General features: G+C 37.4%; 1 protein-coding gene across 3 annotated transcripts; it reads right to left on the reverse strand.

The window, feature by feature from the left end:
* Positions 1–1,476: 1,476 nt before the first annotated feature.
* Positions 1,477–27,114, reverse strand: LOC114350423 (androgen-dependent TFPI-regulating protein). 3 transcript variants are annotated; one of them, XM_028301230.1, is made up of 4 exons: positions 26,922–27,114; positions 3,882–4,022; positions 2,576–2,796; positions 1,477–1,890 (listed from the first exon to the last, which is right to left on the reverse strand). In XM_028301230.1, exons 1-4 carry the CDS (start codon positions 27,087–27,089, stop codon positions 1,497–1,499), a joined length of 924 nt encoding a protein of 307 aa, XP_028157031.1. In that variant the 5' UTR covers positions 27,090–27,114; the 3' UTR covers positions 1,477–1,496. The 3 variants fall into 3 exon arrangements, with proteins under 3 accessions (XP_028157031.1, XP_028157029.1, XP_028157028.1); XM_028301228.1 differs by lacking the exon at positions 26,922–27,114 and adding an exon at positions 21,509–21,994; XM_028301227.1 differs by lacking the exon at positions 26,922–27,114 and adding an exon at positions 11,311–11,604.
* Between the last annotated feature and the right edge of the window lie 476 nt (positions 27,115–27,590).

Consider the following 27,590-nt stretch of genomic DNA (forward strand, 5'->3'; position numbering starts at 1 on the left):
TCACTATGAAAACAATCAAGAAAATTATCATAATTTCAAATGCATAGTGAAATTTATAAAATAGGAAAGTTACCTACTGCAGAGGCACGGAAAAGTAATGTTTAGTAGTACAAGACCATAGAACACAGGCAAAAGAACTGATTTCTCAATTTTTTACTAATATAAAAACATACTCGTTGTTCTCTTAAATACTATCAACCAACATTTTAATTTAATTTGACACACAACGCGAGATGAGTAACTCAGCAAAACTTTTTGCATTAACTAAGTAACTCTAGTGCAGCTTCATTATAAGAAGTGAGTTAACTCACCCGCCACAGTAAGCTTAGTTGGCGCAATTATTGCGCCCTAGCGCAGTGTCACCTATTTCTAAAGTCATTGCTGCACGTGATAGCCTTAATAAAATACCAACTACGACTGTAAAATTTGAGGCTGCGGTCTCCTAAAACATTGTAAGCTGCGTACAACATCACGTCTTAGGCCGCGTCACGATGCTTACTATAGAAATGTGCTGTTGTGGTCTTTCAGATGTTAACGTCGGCGACACTGTAGGCGACGTTCAGTGTGCCTACCATGAGTTTACGTTAGGTGAGCTCGCTAGCGAATACGTCAAAAAATTCTATGAAGATTTTATTTCTTGAAAGTAGCCGCTAGGGGCGCTGCACAATATGTCATACATTTAAATGTCATTTTTTTACGCAGTCGCTAGCGAGCACACCTAACGTAAACTCATGGTAGGCACACAGATGTCGATAGGAATGTTTGAGGCTGACGTCAGAAGCCGTATATAGGATGTTAGGTAAATGGGTATATGAGCCGACATTAGCCCATGTTAACATGGGCATATTAATGGTATGGTGAAGTCAAAAATTTGATATCATCATTATAATTTTTTAAATTTTCATACAAAATAAATTTTATAAAATCCAATTTGTATGAAAATTAAGATAATTAAAACGAAGATATCAATTTTTTGACTTCACCATACCATTTATATGCCCACTAGCTTTCCGCCCGCGGCTTCGCCCGCGTGGAATTTTGTCTGTCACAGAAAAACTTTATCGCGCGCGTCCCTGTTTCAAAAACCGGGATAAAAACTATCCTATGTTCTTTCCCGGGACTCAAACTATCTCTATGCCAAATTTCATCAAAATCGGTTGCGAGGTTTAAGCGGGAAAGCGTAACAGACAGACAGACAGACAGACAGAGTTACTTTCGCATTTATAATATTAGTTGGGAAGTTGGGATGTTAACATGGGCTAGTGTCGGCTCATATACCCATTTACCTAACAGGGTATAGTGTTTAGAAGACCGTAGCCTTTGGAAACATTAACTTTGCACCGCTACGTCAGTATACGAGTATCAGAGGCTCAAAACATTAAACTTTCTCTTAAAAGTCAATGACACATTTTTGCGACACTACGAGACAATCCTCGTCACAATCCTGCCATAAGCTACCTTTTGAACTATTACATCACAGGTTTATCACATTCATTTCATAACCTAGAGTTCTCGAACTTCTCTCTCAGCGATCTGTATTTTAGACTCCAATTATCAGATGAAAAAGGCGCATCCATCGTATCTAGATTATTCTGCATAGCTGCTATCTCGAAATTCTTAGCTACACCGTTTCCTTTCTTTTCGAAGACGGTCTCTTCAACAGGCTCGGGAACTTTTTCTAACTGGGGTTCTTTTTCCACTCTTTCGATGACGGTCTTCTCTGGTTCGGGCTCAGAGCCGTGGATGAGACGGTTGATAGGGAATTGCATGTAATAGAAGACGTAACTGGACGCCCAGATGAGTAGCTGGTACATGCAGACCTGCCACCAGGTCATGATGCCGAAGACGTTGTATAACCAGCGGTTTGCGAAGAAGAAGATGGAGTAGTACCTGGAAATGATGATGAAACGTTAATAAGCATTAGAGTTCTCCAAGAGTAGAGACTAATTAATGACCTGATGATGATCATTTTATTTTATTTTATTTTATTTATTAGGACAACCAACAAGACAAACACGCATACAAGGAATTACTATAACTAAAAGTGCTTAGTAGAACTAAGTGTTGTCTTAATTAAAGGCTGCCACGGCATGCAATGTGGACAGTTGCATAAAAAGTAACAAATAGAAACACATCATGACGTCATGATGGAATCCTTGAGAGACTAAATGAACTATTAGAGTTGCGCCTTGATGCACGTTAGGCCTCATTATTATACGCAGACAAAGATATATTCAATTCCAATTAAATAATAGTTTGCAGGCCCAATAGCGTATTAGACGATGTGGCGGACGAAACCACCTTTGTCAGCCTTTGAAAACGGATTAATATTCTTAAGATATGTGCATGTAAGATACACTTATTTAGCTTGGCAGATTAACGCCCATATTCACAAACGATGCTTGCTTAAGTGAAGCAGCAAATCGAACGCACAGCCACATTGAATAGAGTTCTGTGATTGGTGCGTTTGTCACACTGTGCGTCCACGCGCACTGTAAGACACTCATAATGCACTCATAATTTTTCTTTAAAGTGTCCTTTCAATAGAATTATTACTTATCGAATAGATACTCACACAACAGCATACCCCACGTTTACAAAGGTGGTAAGGATCAGCTCCAGCTTCAAGTTGACCGGTTTCCTTCTAGCCTGGAGGAGGGTCTCGATCAGCACCACGATGCTGATGTTTGTATGGACGCAGTGGTTGAACCACCAGGGCACGATGCTGTCGTAGACTTTAGGGAAGACCAGCTCCCGGTCTATCCAGTATACACTCCAGAACATTAGGGAGACGAACTGGAATAGAACAGAAAAGTAAACGTAAGTAAGTAAGTAAGTGAATAAATGAATATGAAATGAATAATTAAAAACGCGCTAAAATGCGCGATTCCTATACGGCGTTCGAACTCATGAAATAACGAATCGCAATGATGGATCGCAGTTGCAAAATCGACGATCTTGCATTGGCGCAATTTCGATTCTTCCGATGAATTTCGTTAGTTGAACCTTTTATTTTTCTTGAAGAACCATCAGCTTTTACTTCAGTTATTAGGTAGGTATATTATTTTTACTGACTGACTGAGTTTGTTGCGGCGCTTCTTCTCAGCACTTGCCAAATGTTGGTCTCGAAGCGCTGGTAGGGTAAAAAGATTATGAGACATGTAGAGGCTCCTTAAGAGCAAAATGACGATTTGTAAGAACTATTTATTAGTCCAAACAAATAAAGAAATTTTGACTTTGACTTTGACTTTATGCATAACAAGGCAGTTATTTGACCACAATCGCACCTGATGTTAAGTGGGATGCAGTCTAGGATGGTACATATCTGCTCTGTAAGTGCCTATTCACTCTCGCCTTGAAAATGCCCGGATTATAGTCTTCGGGAAAGACAACAGCATATCCTGCCCCCCTAGACATTCTAGACAAAGAAACATGTGATAGTTGTAACTCGGAAATCGTTTCTCTCTGGTGCTTTTTTGTAGTAGTAGGTAGTAACTTCGCTTCGTATCTTAGCATTGTACTCTACGTAGATATCCCAACTAATATTATAAATGCGAAAGTAACTCTGTCTGTCTGTCTGTCTGTCTGTCTGTTACGCTTTCCCGCTTAAACCTCGCAACCGATTTTGATGAAATTTGGCATAGAGATAGTTTGAGTCCCGGGAAAGAACATAGGATAGTTTTTATCCCGGTTTTTGAAACAGGGACGCGCGCGATAAAGTTTTTCTGTGACAGACAAAATTCCACGCGGGCGAAGCCGCGGGCGGAAAGCTAGTACTTCATATAGGAGTTCCAGAAGTAAGAATGAGAGGAGAGATAGTCTAGTATAGTCCTCATTAATTCCCACTTAGACTAGTCCTTCATAACATACAAATAACTCACCAAAGTATAAGGCACGACCAGCGAAGTGAACACGATGTCCCTCCAGTAGGCGATCTTCTTAGCTCGCGGCACTTCGTGCAAGCTCAGCCATTCGCAGATGTCGTATGTGAGGGACAGGAACAGGAACACGGTTTGGAACGACTGGAACAAAGGAAAAAAATACATTAATAAGAATACAGTCAAGCCTTGTGGTGACGGCAGAGTAGAAAACATTCGTCACCAACCCCTACTCTTTCCGCGGGTGTCTTAAGAGGCGACTTAGGGACTACACATCAAACAGAGAACCGGCAGCAGCGCTCTCTGAAAACATCAATATTTTAACTGCGATCTCCAACCCGCCTGCCAAGCGTGGGGATCATGGCAAAATCCTCCACTATAGAGGAGGCTGAGTCCAGCAGAGTACTGTAAAGGGTTCTTGATGAAGATGATGATGATGATGAATACAGCCAATGGCAGTCCACTGCTGCACATTAGCTTCTAATAAAGAGCGCCATTTTCCTGTTTTTTTGCCATGCTACGTTTGGCGTTTTTTTGCGGTATGGTCTTGTCCCTTCTGTATGCTATTTTAAAGGTAGAATTATAGACTGGAACATTTACTTGTAACAGAACATCGAGACGCTATATAAAATGGTCTAGTGCCAGTATCAGTGTCACCGTTTCACGAACCAAACGTCGTACATTTTACCTGTATTTTACCATTCGTAAGACTATTGTGAATGTGAAATACATTATATCAAGTTTAAGATTGATTTTATTATTTAAATTCTCTATTTATTAGAACTAGTAGTTTTATAATACAGTTAAAACATTATTTATTAGGTTACGACATTCGATAACATAAACAGAAAATGGGCTTATAACGAGCTGCTCATTATTTCATAGATAGTCGACCTAATTTTAGTTTAATTACAAATCTAGACTAGAAACTTCTGATATAAAGCGTTTTGCAACAATTTACGAAGATTAGTTACTACATATTTTGAATTGACATTATTTACCTACTTACTTTATCTATATTTATAAAAGCGAAAGGTCACTAACTGACTGACTCACTCATCATGAAATCTCAGAAACTACAAGTGTTAGGAGTCTCTTTGTATGGGGATTCCTTTTAGAACGTAGGTGCTGCTCGTAAGACGGGATTTTGCAAAAATCAACCCCTAACCCGTTTTACCCGGGTTCCACGCGTAAGAAATCGCGGGCGGCCGCTAGTTTGTTATAATAATATTAACGTTCGACAGTTCTCGTATTTCTCATTCCAAATAGATGTTTTAATTTTGAAGCAAACGTATTATTTTAATGATTGGATTAGTCAAGTGTGCTGCCGATTCGAGGGTCGGTAGTTCGACCCTCGTCGTCCGCGCTGATCTATTAGGATGACCGCCAATAAAAACCCAAGCACGGGACTATTCCCACCTCTTGTTCACACCACTGCAACACCTGTGTAGCCAGGATCTACAGCTTGACCGCCAATAAAAACCCAACCAGTGAAGTCAAGTTTATCCGGGGAAAGATAACTGTCATTGGACCCGCAATGAAATTAATCAGAAGAACATAGGATGACTTCGAAGTTGTATAAAGAGTTTTATCTCAAAACGAAGAGGATCTTTAGAATAAGGTTGCTTCGTTCCAAGATAAAAAAGTATTAATTAACTAATTACCAGATCACGCTGTAGGTAAGCGGGTTTATCAATGATATATTCTTCGGAATGTCGGATCCTTGTCCGAGAGGTTATCTCTAGTTGACACATCACACCACTATACTGATTAGTGGCCGATTCAATTAATTAACTTAATTAAACTGGATTCCAGCGATTATAAGACAAGCACCTTATTTAAGATCCTTTTTCGGGGCATTAAACTTTTATGCAAATAACCTATGACTTTCACAAATAGTTGAAGTAGGTACATCGACCGACATAACTACTGTTTCAGACGCAGAGGACCCGGGTTCGATTCCCAGTGAGGGCAGATTTTTTTGTTTGGTTTGGTTGGTGGTAGGGCTTGTTCTAAGTCAGCCTGGCTAGCTACCACCATCTTACCTAAGTCTGTCGCCATAACAACAATGTTAACAGTATTGTTGTGTTCCGGCAGTTAGAGGTAAGATAGCCAGTTCCTCCGTGGTTGAGGATTCCGGGTGAAGCTCGCTTCCACCTTCGGGCTGATCGTCACTTACCATCAGGTGAGATACAGGCCAAGAGTTGTGCCAAGAGCTTCCTCGTTGTGGATAAAAAAAATCTACATACATAAACTAAGAGCAAGTGAACGTTAGACCTACGTCATTTTATAAAAGCTGAAAGTTTGTCCTAATATACCTACTTAAGAATGTTGAAGTTTGTCATCGTGGCTTTGGCAGTTACCCTCAAGAGAGTTGAAACTGTTAAAACTGTCTGGCTGATGAGGAAACAATTTCTAATCATTGCCCAAATACTTACTATACATAAAAATCAGCTTTTATGGTACAACTTAAGTAGAATTACAACTTAAGTAAAAGTTAGGCTCGCATTATATAACACTAGCTTTCTACCCGCGGCGCGGCTTCGCCCCCGTGGAATTTTGTCTGTCACAGAAAAACTTTATCGCGCGTATCCCTGTTTCAAAAACCGGGATAAAAACTATCCTATGTCCTTTCCCGGGACTCAAACTATCTCTATGCCAAATTTCATCAAAATCGGTTCTGTGGTTTAAGCGTGAAAGAGAGACAGACAGACAGACAGAGTTACTTTCGCATTTATAATATTAGTATAGATACATGATAGTAAATACATGATGTAATAAATTCGTGTTGCAGCCCGGTAACAAAAACTACCACTTATCAGTACCGTTCATTGATAAATTAATTAAAAACATGCAAACAATGTAAGTTTATTTAATGGATAATAATGCAGGTATTTGACCGCAATCGCATCTGTTGTTATGTAAGATATGGCAAGATGCAGTCTAGGGATTACCTGCTGCTCTCTTCCATCAGAAAAACACATAAAATACCTACCTATATCTAAATATATATAACTCAAAGGTGACTGACTGACTGACATAGTGATCTATCAACGCACAGCCCAAACCACTGGACGGATCGGGCTGAAATTTGGCATGTAGGTAGACGTTATGACGTAGGCATCCGCTAAGAAAGGATTTTACGAAACTCCACCCCTAAGGGGGCGTCCATAAATTACGTGAGACAATTTTGGCAATTTTTCAACCCCCCCGCCCCCCTTGGTGAGATTTGGTGAGATTTTGCCTGACCCCCTCCCCCACCCCCCTAATCTCACGTGATATTTAATAAATGCCTATTTTGCAACGTCTATGCTTCGAGTCTATTAGATTTATATGAAAAAATCAGTAACCCAGTGTCGTGCCACGCGCAGTGCAGGGTTCCGTAGCTTCCCGTCGTTTAGTAAGACAAGCAATTGCTTCAACCTAGGACCAGTTTTTTTATTCATAGTTAAAATAACTAATTGTTAAATTTTGCTACTAATGGTTAAATATTAATAAAATGTAAACTAATAAGTAGTTAAAAAAATGTACTAAAAGTCAAGTTAAACATTGTTATAAAAACATTTTTTTCTGTTATTTAACCACTTGTCATTTGACATCTGTCAAATTTGACTATTGGTTACTTTAACTACGAATACATATTATTTTCATACGTATGTAGGTAATGTCATTTTTTAGGGTTCCGTAGTCCTGACAAGGGGAGCTGTAATTTTGTGAAGGTATGTGTATTAATCACGCCGACAAAACGGTAAAATAAAATTTTGAAAAAAAAAAAATTATGGGGTTGCTCTCCTGCATGTAAAGTGGGGATGAATTTTTTCAAGGAAAACTACAACGGTTAAGATACATTACTTAGTTTAAGAGTAATAGTCATTTGACTCATGTTTTACACAATTTCTTAACCAGTGAAAATTCCTTAGAAGAAAATATGAAAAGTGACTTTAGTTAAATGAAGTAATTGCTTGCTTCTGAAATATATTGTGGTAAAGACAGACAACTACGGAACCCTACACTGCGCGTGGCACGACACGCACTTGGCCAATTTTTTACGCAATAGCGATGCCGATGACGTTTTTTTAATTTCGTATTTTCTTAATTTCGACATTTATTCTGCATCTTTAGTGTTCACAAATGCGGATTAGACGGTTTGGAATAAATTGTCATTATCATCATAAAAAAATCATTTTTTTTTACTTCAATAACCCAGTTTTCTGGCAATTTTACGCTATTTCTTGCGAGAAAAAAATTACGTGATATTTTCCGAGACCCCCCCTCTCCCCCACGTGAGATTTAGTGAGGTTTTCGTTGACCCCCTCCCCCCCCTAAAAGTCTCACGTAATTTATGGACGCCCCCTAAGGGGGTAAAACGGGATCCACGCGTACGAAGTCGCGGGCGGCCGCTAGTTATAAACATAAAGTAAGTAAGTACTTACTACTCTAGCTTCGCCCACGTCAAATTTAGTTTATTATAGAAAAACTTCATCACGCTCGTCCCTGCTTCAAAAATCGGGCTGAAAACTATCCTATGTCCTTTCCTGGAACTCAAACTAGCTGTATACCAAATTTCATCAAAATCCATTCAGTGGTTTAGGCGTGACAGACGAAATTACTTTCGCATTTATAATATTAGTATGGATTAGTAGGGAAGAATCATTCCACTTCCAGTCCACCACACACATGTAACCCAGCGTGAGACGTCCACAAGGTGGACCGACGACATCGTAAAGGTAGCAGGAAGGCGCTGGATGCAGGCCGCTACCAACCGGGCAACAGAAAGCATTGGGGGAGGCCTACGTTCAGCAGTGGACGTCCTATGGCTGAGATGATGATGATGATGTGACCCTTACAGAACTCGAACCCCAGACCTCTAAACCAGGGCCCAACACACGTGGTCTATTCTTGCCCCATTATGGGCTTATCAGTAGGTCACTGGCCGTACAAAGTGCACAAAACAAATTATCATCACGTGCCGATAACTAGAGATGCAAAGCTATTTTATATCGATAAAAAAATGTCGGTAAAAATACCGGCATTTTTTTTATTTTCGATATTTTTATGGAAAAAACATTATACCTACTCGCAGTTTTTAAAGAAATACACTAAACATGGTCTCGAAAGTCAATACTCAATAGCTTTTTCCAAACAAAAAGAAATATCCTGCTAACATAATGCTGTATATTGAGATATTGAGGCTGCGAAAAAAATACTACAAGTATTAGAACCCAAGTGAAAATCCATGACTAGGGATAATAATAGTTAAAATCCCATCAAGGTTGTTAATCTTAAAGGTCATAATAGCTACGGAAGACTCGATAATGCATCAAGACTATACTAACAACATTAAATGTAATTTCTATTTGGTAATGTTGTGAGAGCTTTGCATCGATCTGTAAGCTCACTAGCACACAATGTAAAGTAAATAAGTAAGATGAATACTGTAGCATCGTAGCTGCGTAATAAGTACTATTTTAAAGGATTTTTGTTATTGTAATATTAGTTAAGTTTTAAGAATTGATTCTTGGCTCCGATATCATCGATAATAATAAATAGATATTATATCGATATGTCATTACAACAACCCTAGTTGTGCTATCAGTGTCCGCGTGGGCACGGAAACAGCGACGCGGATATCGATCGGGAATGTTTTGGGATCTTTTTATAGAAAAAAACCCATGTCGACCATGGCCATAGGAATTTTACTAGTATGTCTCATGCAATGCAAGCCTATCTTACTTCTTACTAATATTATAAATGCGAAAGTAACTCTGTCTGTCTATCTCGTTTTCACGCCTAAACCACTGAACCGATTTTGATGAAACTTGGCATAGAGATAGTTTGAGTCCCGGAAAAGGACATAGGATAGTTTTTATCCCGGTTTTTGAAACAGAGACGCGCGCGATAAAGTTTTTCTGTGACAGACAAAATTCTACGCAGGCGAAGCCGCGGGCGGAAAGCTAGTTGTTTATAACCCAGAATAACATGTAGGCTATATTTTATGACGATCTGTGACAAACTAAATTTCATGCGGGTGAAGCCGCGGGCAAAAGTTAATGTCACACAAAATCGGTTCAGTTGTCAAAAGATTGTTTTTATCCACAACGAGGAAGCTCTTGGCCTGTATCTCACCTGATGGTAAGTGACGATCAGGCCGAAGGTGGAAGCGAGCTTCACCCGGAACCCTCAACCACGGAAGAACTGGCTATCTTACCTCTAACTGCCGGAACACAACAATGCTGTTAACATTGTTGTTATGGCAACAGACTTAGGTAAGATGGTGATCCAACCTAACCGAACAGAAAAATCTGCCCCCCCTGGGAATCGAACCCGGGACCTCTGCGTCTGAAGTAGGTGGTCTTACCACTAGACCACAGAGGCGGTTCTTCCAACAATCTTTATTTCTCTATAATGTTATAGTTCGAGAAACTGTCTTGATTTCATTGATAGTGGTAGTAAGTGAGCTTCAGACGCTGACAATAGTGACTGAGTTTCTTGCGCTGCTTCTTCTCAGCACTGGCCCATTTATTGTCCCAAAGCAGTGATAGGGTTAATATTGGGACGTGTAAAAGTGCTTTTTAAAAGCCTATTTGCAAAAATAAATGAGTTTTATGAGTTTTTGAATAACCAATTATCAGATTTTTTTTCCAAAAATGAATGAAATCTGATTGGTTATAAAAACACATCATCATTCATCAGTTAACTATTACGGATACTTATCGTATGGGTTTTAACTCGCACATTTTCGTTATCAATGGAATTTAAACTACTTAATCACAACAATAATAATGAACAAGGATCCGGAAATATTTTCTATTAGATAAGTTTAACCGAACCCTAAAAAGTAAATACTTTACGAAACACACGGATTCGATTATATATCACTTATCAAATTGGGTCAAATTAGTGACTGTACACAATGTGTATAATTAATTGGTCTTTAATTTATTATAATGAGTAAAATAAAATGCAGTGGTGACTAAATGATCTGATGATGATGATGATGATCTTATGCTTTGTTTTGGTTATTCATCTTATGATTGGAATCAGTAATTGTTATTTAATTAGCTAAGCGATCAAACGCGTTGTCAAATTAAAAAAATGATACTAAAATGCATCTATCTATACAATAAAGAACGTACAGTTTTTCGACGAATTCAAAATAATTCCTGGACATAACTTAAACTTTAACATTATGTAATATTTAATATTTGAAACAAAAAACATAACAATCAAAATGAAAACCTCCTCCTTTTTTAAGTCTGTTAAAAATAGTAGACCCACTTTAAAAGCCCCATCTCAATAACAGTTCTTTGGCAACTCTCACCGCGGTCCGAATCACTCGTGGTGCAAATGATTAAAATACCCTCGATTTTACACGGTTTTTAATTATTTATTTTTATAAATAATACAAATTACAAATGTAGCAATTACTCACGAAATTCCAGCCAGTCAAGTACGCCGTTCGATAGGTGTAAAGTTTATTTATTTCTTCGTTGGGGTTTCCCACTAAATCCAATCCCACGGCGTATAATCCCACGTAAAAATGGTGGAGAATCCCAAACATGTGAATAACTGTTCTCCAGTACAATCTGGCATCACTTCGATCAAACAACTTTTCGTTTTCAGTGATCAAAAAACACATAACGTTGTAAAATATGTTCGTATCTTTCCAGAGGACATCCATTTTGGAATTAATGTTACACTATCACTAATTATTTTTTAAATTATTATTATTAATTTAGAATTATTATATTTATTAATTAAGATTAAACTTATAGCTAATAGACGCCTGCTATAGTAAAGGACGACTAATGATAACTTTTTAATTGGCGGTAGACGTATTTAAATATTGAGTGGTCAGCCTAATTTCTTGTTTACCCTAAAAATAACTTAGTTATACCGCTGATTGTAGGTAGTATGTTTCTGGGAATATACTATGCCCAATATTGGAACATGATATGTAATTAAAATACTACTCGTATAAACACACAAAATATATTCGCATTCATTTTTTTACAGTATGTGGGTTGTAGGCCCTTCTTAGGGTACCTACTTACTCGTATACACGTCCCAATGTACCTTGCTTTGCCACAAAATAATAATATTGATAGGATATTTATTGTCGGATATGATATTTTTCCACACAAAAATAAAGAACAAAGATTAAGGAATAACAAATTAAAGAGAGATTTTTTTAAAACACATTTCATTTTCAATGTTGTGATTAATCGTTAACAAAAATATATTATGATGTACCTATTGCAATGACTTCTTATTTGGACTTCTATAATTTTTATAACTCAAATATTTACCCGACAAACGGGGACTATTTTCCCGACAAAACCAGCAACACTGCTGTCATATCAATGTCAACGATACTCATAGGGGTCAACAGTTCAGCACAATTATAAAGCAGACAGACTACCAGACAAATTATATTATAATTCTATTATTATTCTTTAATATTTACATTATACATGAAGGCTGAGTTGCACCACCTAACTTTGACCGTAGCTTTAACGATAACCGGTGTTTTTTGTATGGAGTTTGACAGATTTTTGACGTTTGTCAAAATTAAATTAAGATGGTGTAACCCAGCATAAGAGAAGACAAAAATGTATCTTTAGCTTATAATTTAGTTAAATAATAGAAGATGTCAATGACATAACCATGTGCTTGCACATCAAAAAACATTTGTCTCTCGCGTGATTCGAATCCGCGACCACCTACGACTAGTGAACAACCGAAAGGATATAAGATTAAGATATTTCAGATCATGTTTACAAATTGTTTATCTTTTGTTACCAATTAAATTAGCACGGGATATGGTGAGTCGTGACCTAGTGGTTTAAATTACACTTCTTAATAGGTGATCCTAGGTTCGATACCTAGGACGTACAAATCGAAACATATCGCTATTTGATATTATTTCTAGTTTGTTTACATAATTGCAAGTCTTTAACGCGATGGTATCAATTTATTATTACTTGATCAAATGCGATAATCTAAAATACCAGCATGCTAATCCGATTGGTTTTCCTTCCGCGAGGCATGAACATACATACATACCCATCTGATATAGATATGCTTAGTAAGTATTGATTCATATTATTATTTTTCTGTACCTAGGTAGGTATCCTATGGCTGAAATGATGATGATGATTTACGGGAAGAAACCATTTTGGCTCCTGTTAATATTATTTCAGTAAAGTTTTATAGCCGCGACTTTGCCTTCGTGGTTTTTGGAGTCTATATTGTTTGTCATCTTGGTTTTATATTAAAATTATAAATTAGAATTTTACCTCAGACTTTGTGGTGGTACCTACAAACTATTTATATACCAAAATTCATTAAAATTATTCACTTCAAAATGTGAAACGTAACAAGACAAACTTAATTGTTTATCTTACTATTACTATGTAGACCGCTTCCAACAGATTAGGAAGTCATAGGGTAAGGCTTATGTTTAGCATAATATCCTATGGGAAATGATGATTATGAAACATTAAGTACTTACAAAATTCCAATTAGTCGCAAATATAGCTCCATGATTACACGAATCCACTATATTCGATATATTGTTTCTCACAGCATGCACACACAACAAACTCCCAGACGCAAACGTAAAAACATGGTGTATTATGAACACAATATGGGCTACAGTTCTCATAAGCAACACACACTTCTGCCACTTAGTGTACGCAATCACTTTGCCCGATTCCAAATCGAATTCCATTTTTGAATAGTAGTCACAAATTGGAGCAGATAGTAGCTGGTTTGGAAAGAATAGTCACGAATTGGAATTGATAGTTTTTAAAATCACATTTTAAATTCTTTCTGAATACTACTCGGCTCTGATCGTAACAACAAAATGATCGGACGCCGGTTATGTTTATGGTTTTATTTTCCTTAGATGAATCCTGTTTTGGTTACCTCATAAGGCTGGCGAGGATTTTGCGAATTTGAAATTCCCGAGTAATTTTGTACTTTCCTGCAATTTTGTATGGATTTTTGGGAAATTAGCGTTTTTGGCATTTTTAAGTCATTGACATTAGTTCCACTTCAGTGGATATAATTTGTTAACCAATTAGCTAATTATTTTTGAGTGTTGACCACGAGCCGGAAGACGTAGCGTGGGCAGGCCTCCCACTAGGTGGACCGACGATCTGGTAAAGGTCACGGGAGGTGCCTTAATGCGAGCGGCGCAGGACCGGTCTTTGTGGAAATCCTTAGCGGAGGCCTTTGTCCAGCAGTGGACGTCTTTGGAACGAACCAATTAGCTCGAAACTAAGTTAAACATAGGCATTTTTTTATATTTAAAATAGCACTTGTTAACACTAGTTACAACTACAAACAGCTTTTATCTTGATGTGAATTAGATAAAAAAATAACACTTCCACGTCACAGTATAGATGCGTTTGTCTTCATGGAGATTAAGTCCCAAAAACCATTAGGTTTTGTGGTAACTATATTCCTCTTCGAAAGTAATACATAAATGTAATACTATTTTTATGGCCGACACATAATCTATGTACTTCATCATAATCAAAATTCTAGAGAATTCCAAACACTAAAAAATGCATCAGGAAAACAACAAAGTTGTAAAAGTTGAAATCAAATTAAAAGATTACGTATAATAACGTACAAATCTAGAAACAAACATTAATTTAAGGAAAATTTTTCTTTGATATCAAATATTAATAGTTTATGATGCTTAGATTGAAACTAATAAAGTTACATAGCAATCGAATCTTGATCATGATTTTGGACTAGTATAAGCTAGGATTAGCACTTTGCTATCTGTGATTCATCAACATCATTTCAGCCACAGGACGTCCACTGCTGAACATAGGCGTCTCCCAATGATTTCCATGTTGACCGGTTGGTAGCGGCCTGCATCCAGCAGCTTAGCATAAAAATTGCTGAACATTTTGGAATATCTAAAAGCAAAGTTCTAAAATCACTAAACACTTAAATTGTAACCCATTCATTTGCGATTTTGAGCAAGAGCAAGGCCCGCAAAGGTTGTTGTAGAAAAAATTCTCTATCAAAATCATAAAAGATCAATAATATTATGTTTAACACAAGCATCAATTTAGTCTGAATTATCCTCAATGGAGGCGTAAAAATGAAAAATCGAGATATTATTTAGCTTACGTAAATTTTTTGTAAACAAACAAATGTCAATAAACGGTGCTTGAAATAATGTAGTCATGCAGGCCATCTGGCTATAAGGAAAACTGAATCGAAGATGAACAATGTTGGATCTTATACACGATATACATGCAAGTAGGCTCAGTCGATTCGATATCTTAGGACTTATCTTCAGAATTTACTAGCGGCCGCCCGCAACTTCGTACGCGTGGTTCCCTTTTTACCCCCTTAGGGGTGTAGTAAAAAAAACTCATAAAACTCATTTATTTCTGTAAGTAGGCTTTAAAAAAGCACAAAAGCACGGAGTTTCGAAAAATCCTTTCTTAGCGGATGCCTACCTACTACGTCATAACATCTACCTGCATGCCAAATTTCAGCCCGATCCGTCCAGTGGCTTGGGCTGTGCGTTGATAGATCACTATGTCAGTCAGTCAGTCAGTCACCTTGGAGTTATTATATAATTATATTAATATAGATGATATATTAGATAGAAGATTAGATTTAAGTTTAGCTTTTTTCTTTGTCTAGTTTCTGATGAGGCAGAATGAAATCTTAAACTCAAGGGTGAATTTCAGTCAAGAATTTTTTTTTAAATAATTTCAATAAATCACAAGGTTAAATATATTTTCAGGTCGTTTAGAAATACAGAAATAATTTAAATCAACTATACAGTAAGCCTACCGTGTATTACTCTACTGTGTATTTAATAAAACCTGCATTTTCTATCAAGGAAACAAAATTATTTTTCGTTTGATTAGATTCTTTGTGAGGATTTCCCGAAGATCAGTTTATTAATGCAATTTTAATAAATACGAGTATTTTGCAGCTTCACGAACATTAAAATTTTGCATGCTGGGAAATACATCGGCATGGCCCTTCCTGGCGTTTTTTGGATCTTTTGGAAAGTCCTTGCAATGTAAAATGATCTTTATAAAGAATATGGTTACTATGTCTTGATGCATTTATACAGGGTGTTGACCTGTAAGGTCTTCGAACTCCTCCTATGTTCTTCTGATTAATTTCGTTGCGGGTCCAATGACAGTAACTTTCCCCCGGGACAAACTTGGCCTTCACTGGTTGGGTTATTGGTGGTCAAGCTGTAGATCCTGGCTACACAGGAGTTGCAGCGGTGGGAACGAGAGGTTGGTATAGTCCAGTTTAAGGTATCAAGCCGGTGCGATGTGATAGGTGAGGATCATACCTATCGATTGAACCCCCATGTATGTTCTACGATTTTTCGTAGTTTGGGAGTTATATTCAATCTAATTGATTGTATTGAGGGAGGCTTATTTCAGCAGTGGACGTCCTGTGGTTGAAATGATGAATGATGATGATTATTCAACCTTGTTAGAGTCATTGAAAAATATATATTGGTAACTTATTCAAGATGGATTTCTAGTGCAATGAATGCGCGTCTCAAAATTGTTGAATTGCAGTACAAAAAAATATGCATACAGTACAAATAATATTTAAGTTTTGTTATAATTAAATTGTATGTTTGCTAACAGCGCTACCTAGTGTCAATCACGCGAAACTCTTGTGACTGTACCGCCATCTAGTGAGCGGTGATAGAAACAAGTGTTACAAGCAGCTCATAGAGTTGACGATTGGATCTCGATCGATGGAACTGTTTGCTGCCATCTAGTGTCAAATCTGAGAACTAAATTTCACAGCGTCATTTAACCATTGTAAGTATTAGTACTAACGACACGTGGTTCCCAACTTCTACTATAGGTGGCAGTGTTCACGAGTACTTCGTTCATTCGTTTCAGCCAAATGACGTCGACTGCTGGACAAAGGCCTCCCCCAAGGATTTCCACGACGACCAGTCCTGCTCCGCCTGCTCCCGCGACTATTACCAGATCGTCGGTCCACCTAGTGGGGGGCCTGCCCACATAACGTCTTCCGGCCAGTGGTCGTCACTCGAGAACTTTTCTGCCTCAGCGGCCATCAGCTCTGCGAGCTTTGTGCCCCGCCCACTGCCACTTGATTTTAGCAATTCTGGGGGGTATGTCGGTCACTTTGGTTCTCCTGCGGATCTCCTCATTTGGAGGTCATCGGTCCACCTTGTGGATCTTCGTACTTAGCAATATTATCATATTCACAATTATGTACTTGTGATAGTAGTTTCCGTATGTAGGTAAGGGAGGTGTGACACAGATGGAGGTCCCTTAATGTCAATGTCAGTAGGCGTGTCATAGCGTCAAGTCAGACCAGTCTTACAATAGTGTTACCCGGTCTTTAGGGAGAAGGCTTATTTTTATCGATAAATAGTACTGGCCTTCACTGGTTGGGTTTTTATTGGCAGTCAAGCTGTAGATCCTGGCTACACAGGAGTTGCAGCGGTGGGAACGAGAGGTGGGAATAGTCCCTTTTTATCTATAATTAGCATTTTGTCCGCAGTTTTAGAAATGTGTTCAATGGTCATTTCATTTTTGGAATAAGCTCTCTTAAGTTTTACATTAATGAGTTTTTAGTATTATAAATAAGTAGCCTATGTCGTTTTCCATGGTCTACTCATCTATAAACCATAATTCATAAAATTGGTTCAGTAACTTAATCAGCAGACAGACAGTGTTACTTTAATATCATCGACAAATCGACTACCACCAACACTAGCCAGGACAAGTACTGCAGTAGGTACTGCATAAGTGCATACTGGATACAAACAAGCTTCAACAGTAAGTTTAAGTGAGAGAGTCATCTTTTCATACTAAATAAATAAAGTAACAAACACTGTCCAAAGAAATAAATAAAAAATATTAATACCGTTTTTTCCTGAGTTACTTCAAGCAATCATTTGTAAATACTGACTAACATTTACTTGGAACCCACTGCATTCCTCTACAACCTGCAACTTTTACTGGCTGACCCGGATGTAACAACCTGCACTTTTGGGCCCAAGCGAGGGTCAAGTTTAATGCGGTCCATTAGTTTAAGTCGCAAGGTGAATATCAAGGTTATTTTTGATAACATCAATTTAAAAACTGGTTATGGACCGATCTGTAAGCTCACTTGCAAAGTTTAAAGTAAATAATAAACACGTCCATGTCATCCATACTGTGATAACTGCCTCTGTGGTCTAGTGGTAAGACCACCTGCTTCAGACGCAGAGGTCCCGGGTTCGATTCCCAGTGCGGGCAGATTTTTCTATTCGGTTTGGTTGGTGGTAGAGCTTGTTCTAAGTCCGCCTGGCTAGCTACCACCATCTTACCTAAGTCTGTCGCCATAACAACGATGTTAACAGCATTGTTGTGTTCCGGCAGTTAGAGGTAAGATAGCCAGTTCCTCCGTGGTTGAGGATTCCGGGTGAAGCTCGCTTCCACCTTCGACCTGATCATCACTTACCATCAGGTGAGATACAGGCCAAGAGTTTCCTCGTTGTGGATAAAAAAAATGGAGGATTTGGTCTACACTCCCCACGCTGGTCAGACGAGTTGGAAAGACTTGGAATTACAGGTCATAATAGCAGATATATCAACTCGGAAAGGGATCAACACCGTATCGCCTTTTGCGAGCTGTCATCGTCTCTCACGCGCTGTAAGTCGCGAGGCGAGGCGTTTTCGTTACGGTGCGGATAAGTGTGCGTTGAAGTATGTAGTTTCATACAAATATTTTTTTTATGCACAACAAGGCAGGTATTAGACCACAATCGCACCTGATAATTTTTTTTTATGTCACAGGAGGCAAATGAGCAAACGGATCATCTGATGGTTAAGTGATTACCGTCGCCCATAGACACCCGCAGACCCAGGGGCGTTAAAGGTGCGTTGCTGGCCTTTAAGGTGAAGATACGCTCTCCTCTTGAAAGCTCACAGGTCGTATCCGTCAGGAAACACCGCAGACGACAGTCCATTCCACAGTTTGGTTGAACGGGGCAGGAAGTTTCTAAAGAAACGTACTGTTGTGGACTGCCAACCATCTAAGTGATGGGGGTGGATGTGGGGTGGAGTGGGATGGTACATATCTGCCCCGTAAGTGCCGGAGTCTTCGGGAAAGACAGCAGCACGCAACGAATTCCAGTCCCTAGCTGTTCGCATTATAAAAGAGTCATCGAAACGCTTAGTGCGAGCTGGTGGAATGTCAACAATATAGGGATGGTACGCTAACCTGCGTCTGGTTCCCCGATGATGGAAGGGGGTTGGAGGAAATGTTCGTCTAGAATATACTTACTGACCGCCTCGAGTTGATACGGTTAGGATCCCTTTCCGGGTTCATAAACGTGCTAAGGTCTTTAATCATCGTAATTTCAAACAAGTTATCTTCTTCAGTAATTAACTATTTATCCTTGTGTAGTCATAAAACAATTGAATGACCCCTAATGCGTAAGAGTTGGCTTTAAATAGACTAATTATTGTTTTTGCGTTACCTTTGTTTACAATGTTTATACTTTTATGTTCGAGGGATTGGTACAATCAGCTTCAAATACATAGTTCGTGACACCCAAAGTGGCCAAAAAATTCGCAATTTTAGCAACACGTCTTTGTTACAATAGGCTAGTTTTCTAAAAAAAAACTTTTTAGTCCGTCAATTTTAATATAAAAAAATCACCTGAAGCACCTGATTTCATGCCCTGAGTGCCCAAGCAACTGCACTCAGGAGGATTTGATGAGTGCTACTGACAACGCCACTCTTGTGGCGGAGTTTTGGGCTTACACTGTGTAGGTTTGTTGTCGACACGAAAAGAAGAAGAATATAAAAAAATATTGGACACGTATATTTTTAATTGTCAATCAAACAAATATTACTAAGTTATAGCGCGTTGAAGTCGCGCGACGTCACAAAGTGCTGCACTTTTACGCACTCACTGACGTCACGGGCCTTTTCTTTAGAAATTTGGCACGCTTTTTCTCTTTACATTTTCATTAGTTTTAAAAAGTGAAAAATACGTGTCGAGAAGTTTTTAATAAGCTAACTGACGGACTAATTAAAACTCTTGCTTTTTTACCCAGGAAACATCCGTATTGGAATAAGGATGTGTTGTCGACTTTTTGGCCATTTTGGATGTCACGAACTATGCGTCGTGTGTATGCAGCTTTAGAAACAATCACCATCTTGTTATTTCCACTTATTCCCTGACTAAGCATTACGTGAGTGATAATTTCAAATCTGCAGTCGTTATTTATGTCACGTAGGTACAAAATAATTCGCTGTTGCGCATCTGCACGATATTATAATGTGCGGTTACTGGTTATAGTTAGTTATGGAAAATTTGCAAGGCTGTAAGAAAAATAACTAAATGTTTTTCCACTTCATAAATATTTTATTATTATTGTATTTGACGCTGACTGTACGTCAGAATTTTTGTTCTATAAATTAAAAATTTAAATTTCATATTATATTTTCTGTATCTGTTGAATATATGTTTTGTTTTACTTCGATTTTCCAGATTTGTTGTGACCCTAAGCCCTAACCAACAGTGACAGCGGACCTCAATTTTTGCGGTCCCTATAACGTAGTGTTGTTGATCATCAAACCTGTTCGATTTCAAGTTCAAGCAATGTCAAATTAAGATTTTATGGAAAGATTTTATTAGTCACTCATTACATTCCCTTAAGTAGTACATAACCCTTGATAAGACATTTAATTTACCTTATTACGGGACTATTCACCTCTCAATTCCACCGCTGCAACTCCTGTGTAGCCAGGATCTACGCTTGACCGCCAATAACCCAACCAGTGAAGGTCAAGTTTGTCCCGGGGGAAAGTTAAACTGTCATTGGACCCGCAACGAAATTAATCGGAAGAACATAGGAGGAGTTCGAAGTTGTATTCGACTTCCCTCCTAATTCTTATTGGGGATATAACAATTACTTTACCCTTCTTCATGAAACGAAGTGTTTCTAATCACAAGTTCGATCAATACGAACGAAGCCGCGGGCAAAGGCTAGTCATAAATTAACACACTGTAATCGCGTTATCATAAAAGAAGGAATAGAAATATTCACTTATTTTACTCCAAAACTCATAAAAACTCAGTTTATAGGCTTTTAAAAAGCGCTTCCACAAGTCCCAGTATTCCTTTAACCCTTCCACTGCTTCGGGACCATAAATGGGCCAGTGCTGAGAAGAAGCAGCGCAGGAAACTGGCCAAAAAGTTTAAAAAAAAACCAGCAACTTTAATAGTAAAATATTAAAACATGATGGCATGTGTTACCACTTCCCACTTCCTGCTAGTCCTACTAATATTATAAATGCGAAAGTTTGGATGTCTGGATGAATGTTTGTTACTCTTTCACACAAAAACTACTGAACGGATTTTGATGAAACTTTACAGTATTATTCTTTATAATCCAGAATAACATATAGGCTATAATTTATGACTATCTGTGACAAACAAAATTTCACGCGGTTGAAGTCGCGGGCAAGAGCTAGTTAGTACATAAGTCTAGTCGATAAGTAAATTTTTGTAACATATTTGTTTGTAATTTAAAAGAAAATAAAATCATATCAAATCAAATCAAATCAAACAAACTTACAAAGTTCCAGTTAGTCCCAAAAGCAGGTGCAAAACAGCCCATCTGGTATATTTCTGGGTTGTCCGAACTTAAGGCTTTAACAGCCACAGAAGCTATACCAAACAAATTCACTGCTGTATGATGAAGAAGTATCAGTCCATGTAACACTGTTCTAAACACCAATCTCACTGTATTTTTTCTCGGCACAAGTGTTTTACATCCGCCTTCGACATCTGTTACTTCCATTTTAAAATTTATGTCAAAACTCGGTCTAGAAATAATAAAAACAAAAAACAACGCACTGGATTTTAAACTTGATTTGCTGTTCCTTTTTTGAATAAAAACGTTCTTCAATTTTTTAGATTTAAACAAAAAATGATCTTGAATTTTTCTCCAAAAACATTTTTGTATTCAGACAAAAAAATACACTTTACAATTGTTTGTGTGATCTCTGTGATTGTGAGTTTGACACTAATCAATTGTTTGTTTTTCAAAACAAGTTAAACTAAAAATGTATGTAATAAATATACAAAGACGTCATGGCGTACATAATACAAAATACACACTGAAGTCACGGCTAATAGGTAGGCCAAGATCTGTATCTTTAAAAAAACCAGTTCTGTTGCAGTCTACTAAATTGGTTTCATTTATAAATAGCTTGAATGGAATTCTTTTTATTATTATTAATAATGACGTGATTATTAAGTTGCTTAATCCTGGATTGCTTCATTTGCAATGTTACTTTTTATCCATAATTTCATTGTGTTTGATATTTTCGTATTCAAGCGCAAACACAAGGAAATAATATGTAAACAATTTTTAATTTAAATGTGAATGGAAAATTTTTGAAGAAAACTGTCAAAATGACAAAAACAACTAATATGAAAGTCATGACAGTGAAATGTTGTAGGTAAAAAAATAAATAATTATAAAGACGATTGTAGTGAATCCACTCGAAACACAAGCATTTAGCTTAATACGAGGGTAGCTTAACATGAAGGGTTAACGAGTAACAAATTACTAATATTCTTTTTATAACATATCAAATGATGTGCCTTTGTCTCTGTGTTTCTTTACGAGATCGAATCAGAAATGAGGAGATCAGTAAACGAACTAAGTCGCTGACATAGCCCGACGGATTAGCAAGCTGAAGTGGCAATGGGCAGGGCACATAGTACGCAGAACTGACGGCCGGTGGAACAGCCAGGTTCAAGCAAACAGTGAACGTCCTATGGCTGAAATGATGATGATGATGAACAAAAAAAAATACTTTGTGGATCAAGGACCTTAATTAGTTTTTAAAAATGTGTCACTTATTGAGTCTTATGAAACTGTATATAAACTTTATAAGCAATCGTAATTATTTCATTCAGTTCATGTTTATCACACTAACATCAATTTGTCCCCTGTGGGACTCAAACCTGCAACGCTTGTTACACAATACATACAGCTATGCGTCGCATCTATTAATATAAATACCTACATACAGTTATTATTAGTTCATTGTACATAATGATAATAACTTTAATTACATAAGCGATCAAGGTTAATTACTTCATTAAATTGTTAATGAATTTAATTACGGCAATGACATTCCAAACCGGTTAACTAGCGGTCTTAATAAAAAAATGAGTTGAAATTAGTGCATCTTTCATATAATCTATACTGAAGAGTTTGTTTGTTTGCTTGAAAGTGCTTATCTCAGGAACTACAGTACAATTTGAAAAAACATTTTTGTGTTGGATAACCCATTTATCGAGGAAGGCTTTAGGCTATATAACATCAATAATAAATAAATAAATAAAAATCACACTACAGTCAATAGGGGCGGAGCAGTGAAGAAAAATGTTGCAAAAACGGAAAATATTATTCAAATTATTTTCACGCGTACGAAGTCACGGGTACAGCTAGTGTAAGTGTTGGTACGAAGAACCACATAATAATATAGAAACTCTTTTCTACTAACCACGGCCACGGACAATGTTGTGTTTATACGTTTCACACTTCATAAGAAATAAAAGATGTGAAGTTGATCCACTGTTCAAGACGTGTTGCCATAATAAAAGGAGAAGAAGATGATCCACTGTTTGTTTTTACTCAGATTAATAATATACAACGTGCTCTTTTTGATTTCCTGGAACTCTAGGGTATTAATAAGACCACTTCAAAGAATGGAATGGCATTACATTTTTTTGTTAAATTCAACAATTTTTTCGACTTATTTTTTCATACGAAATTATTTAAAAACTATTTATCACTGAAATAATTCATAATTTTTACATACACTTATCAATAAAAAGTCTACACAAAAAGACTAGGTGACAAAAAAACTAGATTTAAGATACTATAATCTAAATCAACTAGGTAGGTATACACAATATCTTCAAAAATATGCTTTTAGAAACACATATTCTTAAGACTCTTTAACTAGTTTTTATTTATAGAATATACCCCTAAAATTTCCGGAAAACAAATGGAACACGTTGTATTCTAAAAGTAATAAACGGATACCTATCAGATAGTCGAGGTAACTATGGAACCCTAAAAACTCGTTTAAACGTCCAAGGATACTGCAGTTCTCTGTACCTATAACTTGTTTACCTTTGAATATTTTAAAACGAGATTAAGCACTTCGTACAAAACTTTATAAACAAGTATGTTTACTAAAACATTAAGCATTTTTCTAGAAAAAGTGTCTTTAATATGTATAATTATACAGGGTGTTTGGCGCATCGTGTGCCAAAATGATTTGGCGGATAGAATGGGTCATTTCCTATATTTTCAGCCCCCATAACANTATTATTAAGCATTACTAAGAAATGAATACCTACTACCGTTAGTCCCTCGTGAGTAAGCTAAATAATTATGCTTGTGTCACGATTGGGCTCACTACAATAGTCGAGCGACGGTGGGATTCGAAACCGCGTTCCTCGGATCTCGAGACGGCGGTATTGTAACTTATCTAAATCTGACTGGCTGACATAGTGATCTATCAACGCACAGCCTAAACCACTGGACGGATCGGGCTAAAATTTGGCATGCAGGTAGATGTTATGACGTAGGCATCCGCTAAGAAAGGATTTTACGAAACTCCACCCCTAAGGGGGTAACACGGGATCCACGCGTACGAAGTCGCGGGCGGCCGCTTAGTTTGCTAATACAATTGATCAGAAGGGGATTAAAATTAGCTACAACGATATCATCTGGGGAAGCTCCTTCCATCATAAATTCCTTTCTGCACCCCCCAGGTGACATTCTTATCAGGACTAGCGGCCGCCCGCGACTTAGTACGCGTGGATCCCGTTTTATCCCCTTTAAATTTTTCCTGAATTTTCTTTGCTACCTAATCAAATCAAATCAATTATTCAGTACTTAGGACCTTTCCAGTGACCTAATTCACGTATTTTGACTCAATCAAAATTTCGTTGACGTTTAGAAGTCGTCCAAACAGTTCTAAATCCGTATTCACATGGGTCATTTTGATAGAACGGTTACTCGATAGGATCGCAACTCAGCGATTTGTTGTCGTTGAAGTTTTGTTACGTGAATAAGGCTACAGGGCACTTACGCCCGTATTCACAAACGATGCTTACTGAAGTGAAGCAGCAAATCGAACGCACAGCGTTGAATAGAGCTCTATGATTGGTTCATGTGTCACCCTGTGCGTCCACGCGCACTGTGAGACCTCATAGTAATGTTTGCGAAACGGGCGTTATACACGTCCTGAAAATACCTAGTTTGTCCCACCACTTCGGGACAATATACCTAATATGGGATGTGCTGGCTCTTTCACTACTTCTGACCTCTACCAAAGTCTGTTAATGCTTATGTAGAGATTATTTAACAATAGCTCTGACGTATATGTATATGCGTAGGTAGTTAATCTGGGGTTTACGTCTAGAAAGGTCAGGGTGACACAGTATATGAGAATTTAACTGCATTTTTTTGTGTCTGTCGGTTCTGACGTCATTCGCTTCAAGATCTTTTTTAACTCATTTATTTTTCTAATTTTTATTGCACCTAAAAATAAAAACCTTGCCTGTGAAGGTCAAGCTTGTCAAGTGGTATGTTACTGTCATTGGACCCGCAATGAAATTAATCAGAAGTAAATAGGAGTACGAAGTTAAGGATCGACTTCCCTCCAGTGTAAGGCAGATGACAAGTTTAAGTAACCTTTATGAAAAGATAATTATTATTCGAAAATACAGGGTGTCCCAAAAGCACGTCACACTGACACTGGAGGTAGCTGAGTCTAAGACGCATCTAACAAGCTTAATATGTCCATAGAAAAGTTTCATAAGTTTTAAAATATTCATGTCCAATTGTCCATAGAAAAGTTTGATGAGTTTTGAAATATGACTTATACCTATTAGTTATTTTTTAAAATGGACTTAATATACTTGTTAAATGCGTCTTCAGCTCATGTAACTCTGGTGTCAGTGTGAGGTGAAAATTTTGGGACACCCTGTATATGCTGTCGGATAGGCTGTCGAAAGTATCAATTTATTTTTTGTCTACATAGCAAATCTAGTGCCAATTTTACCATTTCAACTATTCTAGGAATTTTAGAGAACAAATCGAATTGTTCTCACTCTCACTAATAAATTAAACTTGTGTCAATTCGGTATGTTATCCATCAATTTTAATGAGAAGTCATTAAATTGTCATCTTTCAAATTAATTATCTAATGAAAGAGAAATTCAAATTGTTAAATTTTCACGCAGCCTACTGCGTAGGGTATTCAAAGACTATCTTGATTTATTGATTAAAAGCCTACCTTGTAACAAAGTACTTTTTGGTTGCTGTTAAATTTAATTTTATTTAAAATGCCAAAGAGGCAACGTAACGCTAAAAGAAATAATAATCGATGAGCGCTAATGGAAGGAGCTCATCGAGCTTTCTTTATGATCTTTATTAAATCTACGTCAGAAAAACTAGTTATCTATCTAAAGGCAACAAAAAAATAGTAGTATTTTGAGTTCATATTTTCAAATAGTCGCGTAGTCGTTTTTAAAATATGATGAGCAAAATGTCTCATCAGAGTAAAATTACAATACATTTTCAGGATTAAGAATTTATTTCTCAAAAGAAAGTGTACATTTCACATTTTACTATAGGCACTATTAAAAATCCGACAAATTAATGCATCAACCTAAATTATATAATATTTTATTTTTAAAAAGGAGTTTTTTATTCGTTCATTCGTTCGTATACGAGTACGGAGACGTTTAAAAAGCTTCTTAACTTTTGGTCCTTTTCGGAGCTTCGAGACCAACCCCCCAACTAAACCGAGCAGAAAAAGTCGTCCCACTGGAAATTAATCCCGGGACCTCTGTCTGATTTCAACTACTGTATTACCAAGTAGCACGTCTACACTAAACTATAGTTCACATAAATAAGATCTAAGCGTTTAAACAAAAAGAAAGAAACTCACCAAAGTATACCCATCCAAAGTGGCAACCGCGTACAAATTCCTATCGGCTCCCGGTAAAAAACCATGTTTCTTTGGATGCACTGGTTCATAAACATACTTTAGAACAAACAACGTATACAACAACGCAGTACCGTGGAACCATTTAGAGCTCCTATTACGTTCCTCCATCGTAATTTTCCCTAACACCTTTACAATAATACTTAAACTTAAAAATAACTAACGCGTTAACAACAAACTGTGATCGGATAATGAAGGAGAAAATGTGATGTTAATGTTTTATATTTTCCATACATAGATTCGCACTTTGACCCTGGACGCTTAGCGACGTAAGAAAATAACTTGTTTACGCATTTAACAGGTAACATTGACTGGAGTTTTGCTTAGTAATTTACATGTTTTTGAGTATATTCTTAGCTTTAAACTCATCTTATTTCCTTCTGATACTGGAAGACGTATATGTACGAGTATACTGTGGGCAGACCCCTCACTGGGTGGACCGACGATCTGGTATAGGTCGCGGATACGATACCTGGATGCGGGCAGCGCTGGACCGGTCGTTATGGAAATCCTTGGGGAGGCCTTTGTCCAGCAGTGGACGTCATTCGGCTGAAACAAACGAAATTTTCTCATCTTCAAACAATGACGGTATATTTGACCGCGACTCTGCGC

This window comes from Ostrinia furnacalis, unplaced genomic scaffold, assembly GCF_004193835.3.
Source record: "Ostrinia furnacalis isolate ACB-3 unplaced genomic scaffold, ASM419383v2 OfSCF0890, whole genome shotgun sequence".
NCBI lineage: Eukaryota > Metazoa > Arthropoda > Insecta > Lepidoptera > Crambidae > Ostrinia > Ostrinia furnacalis.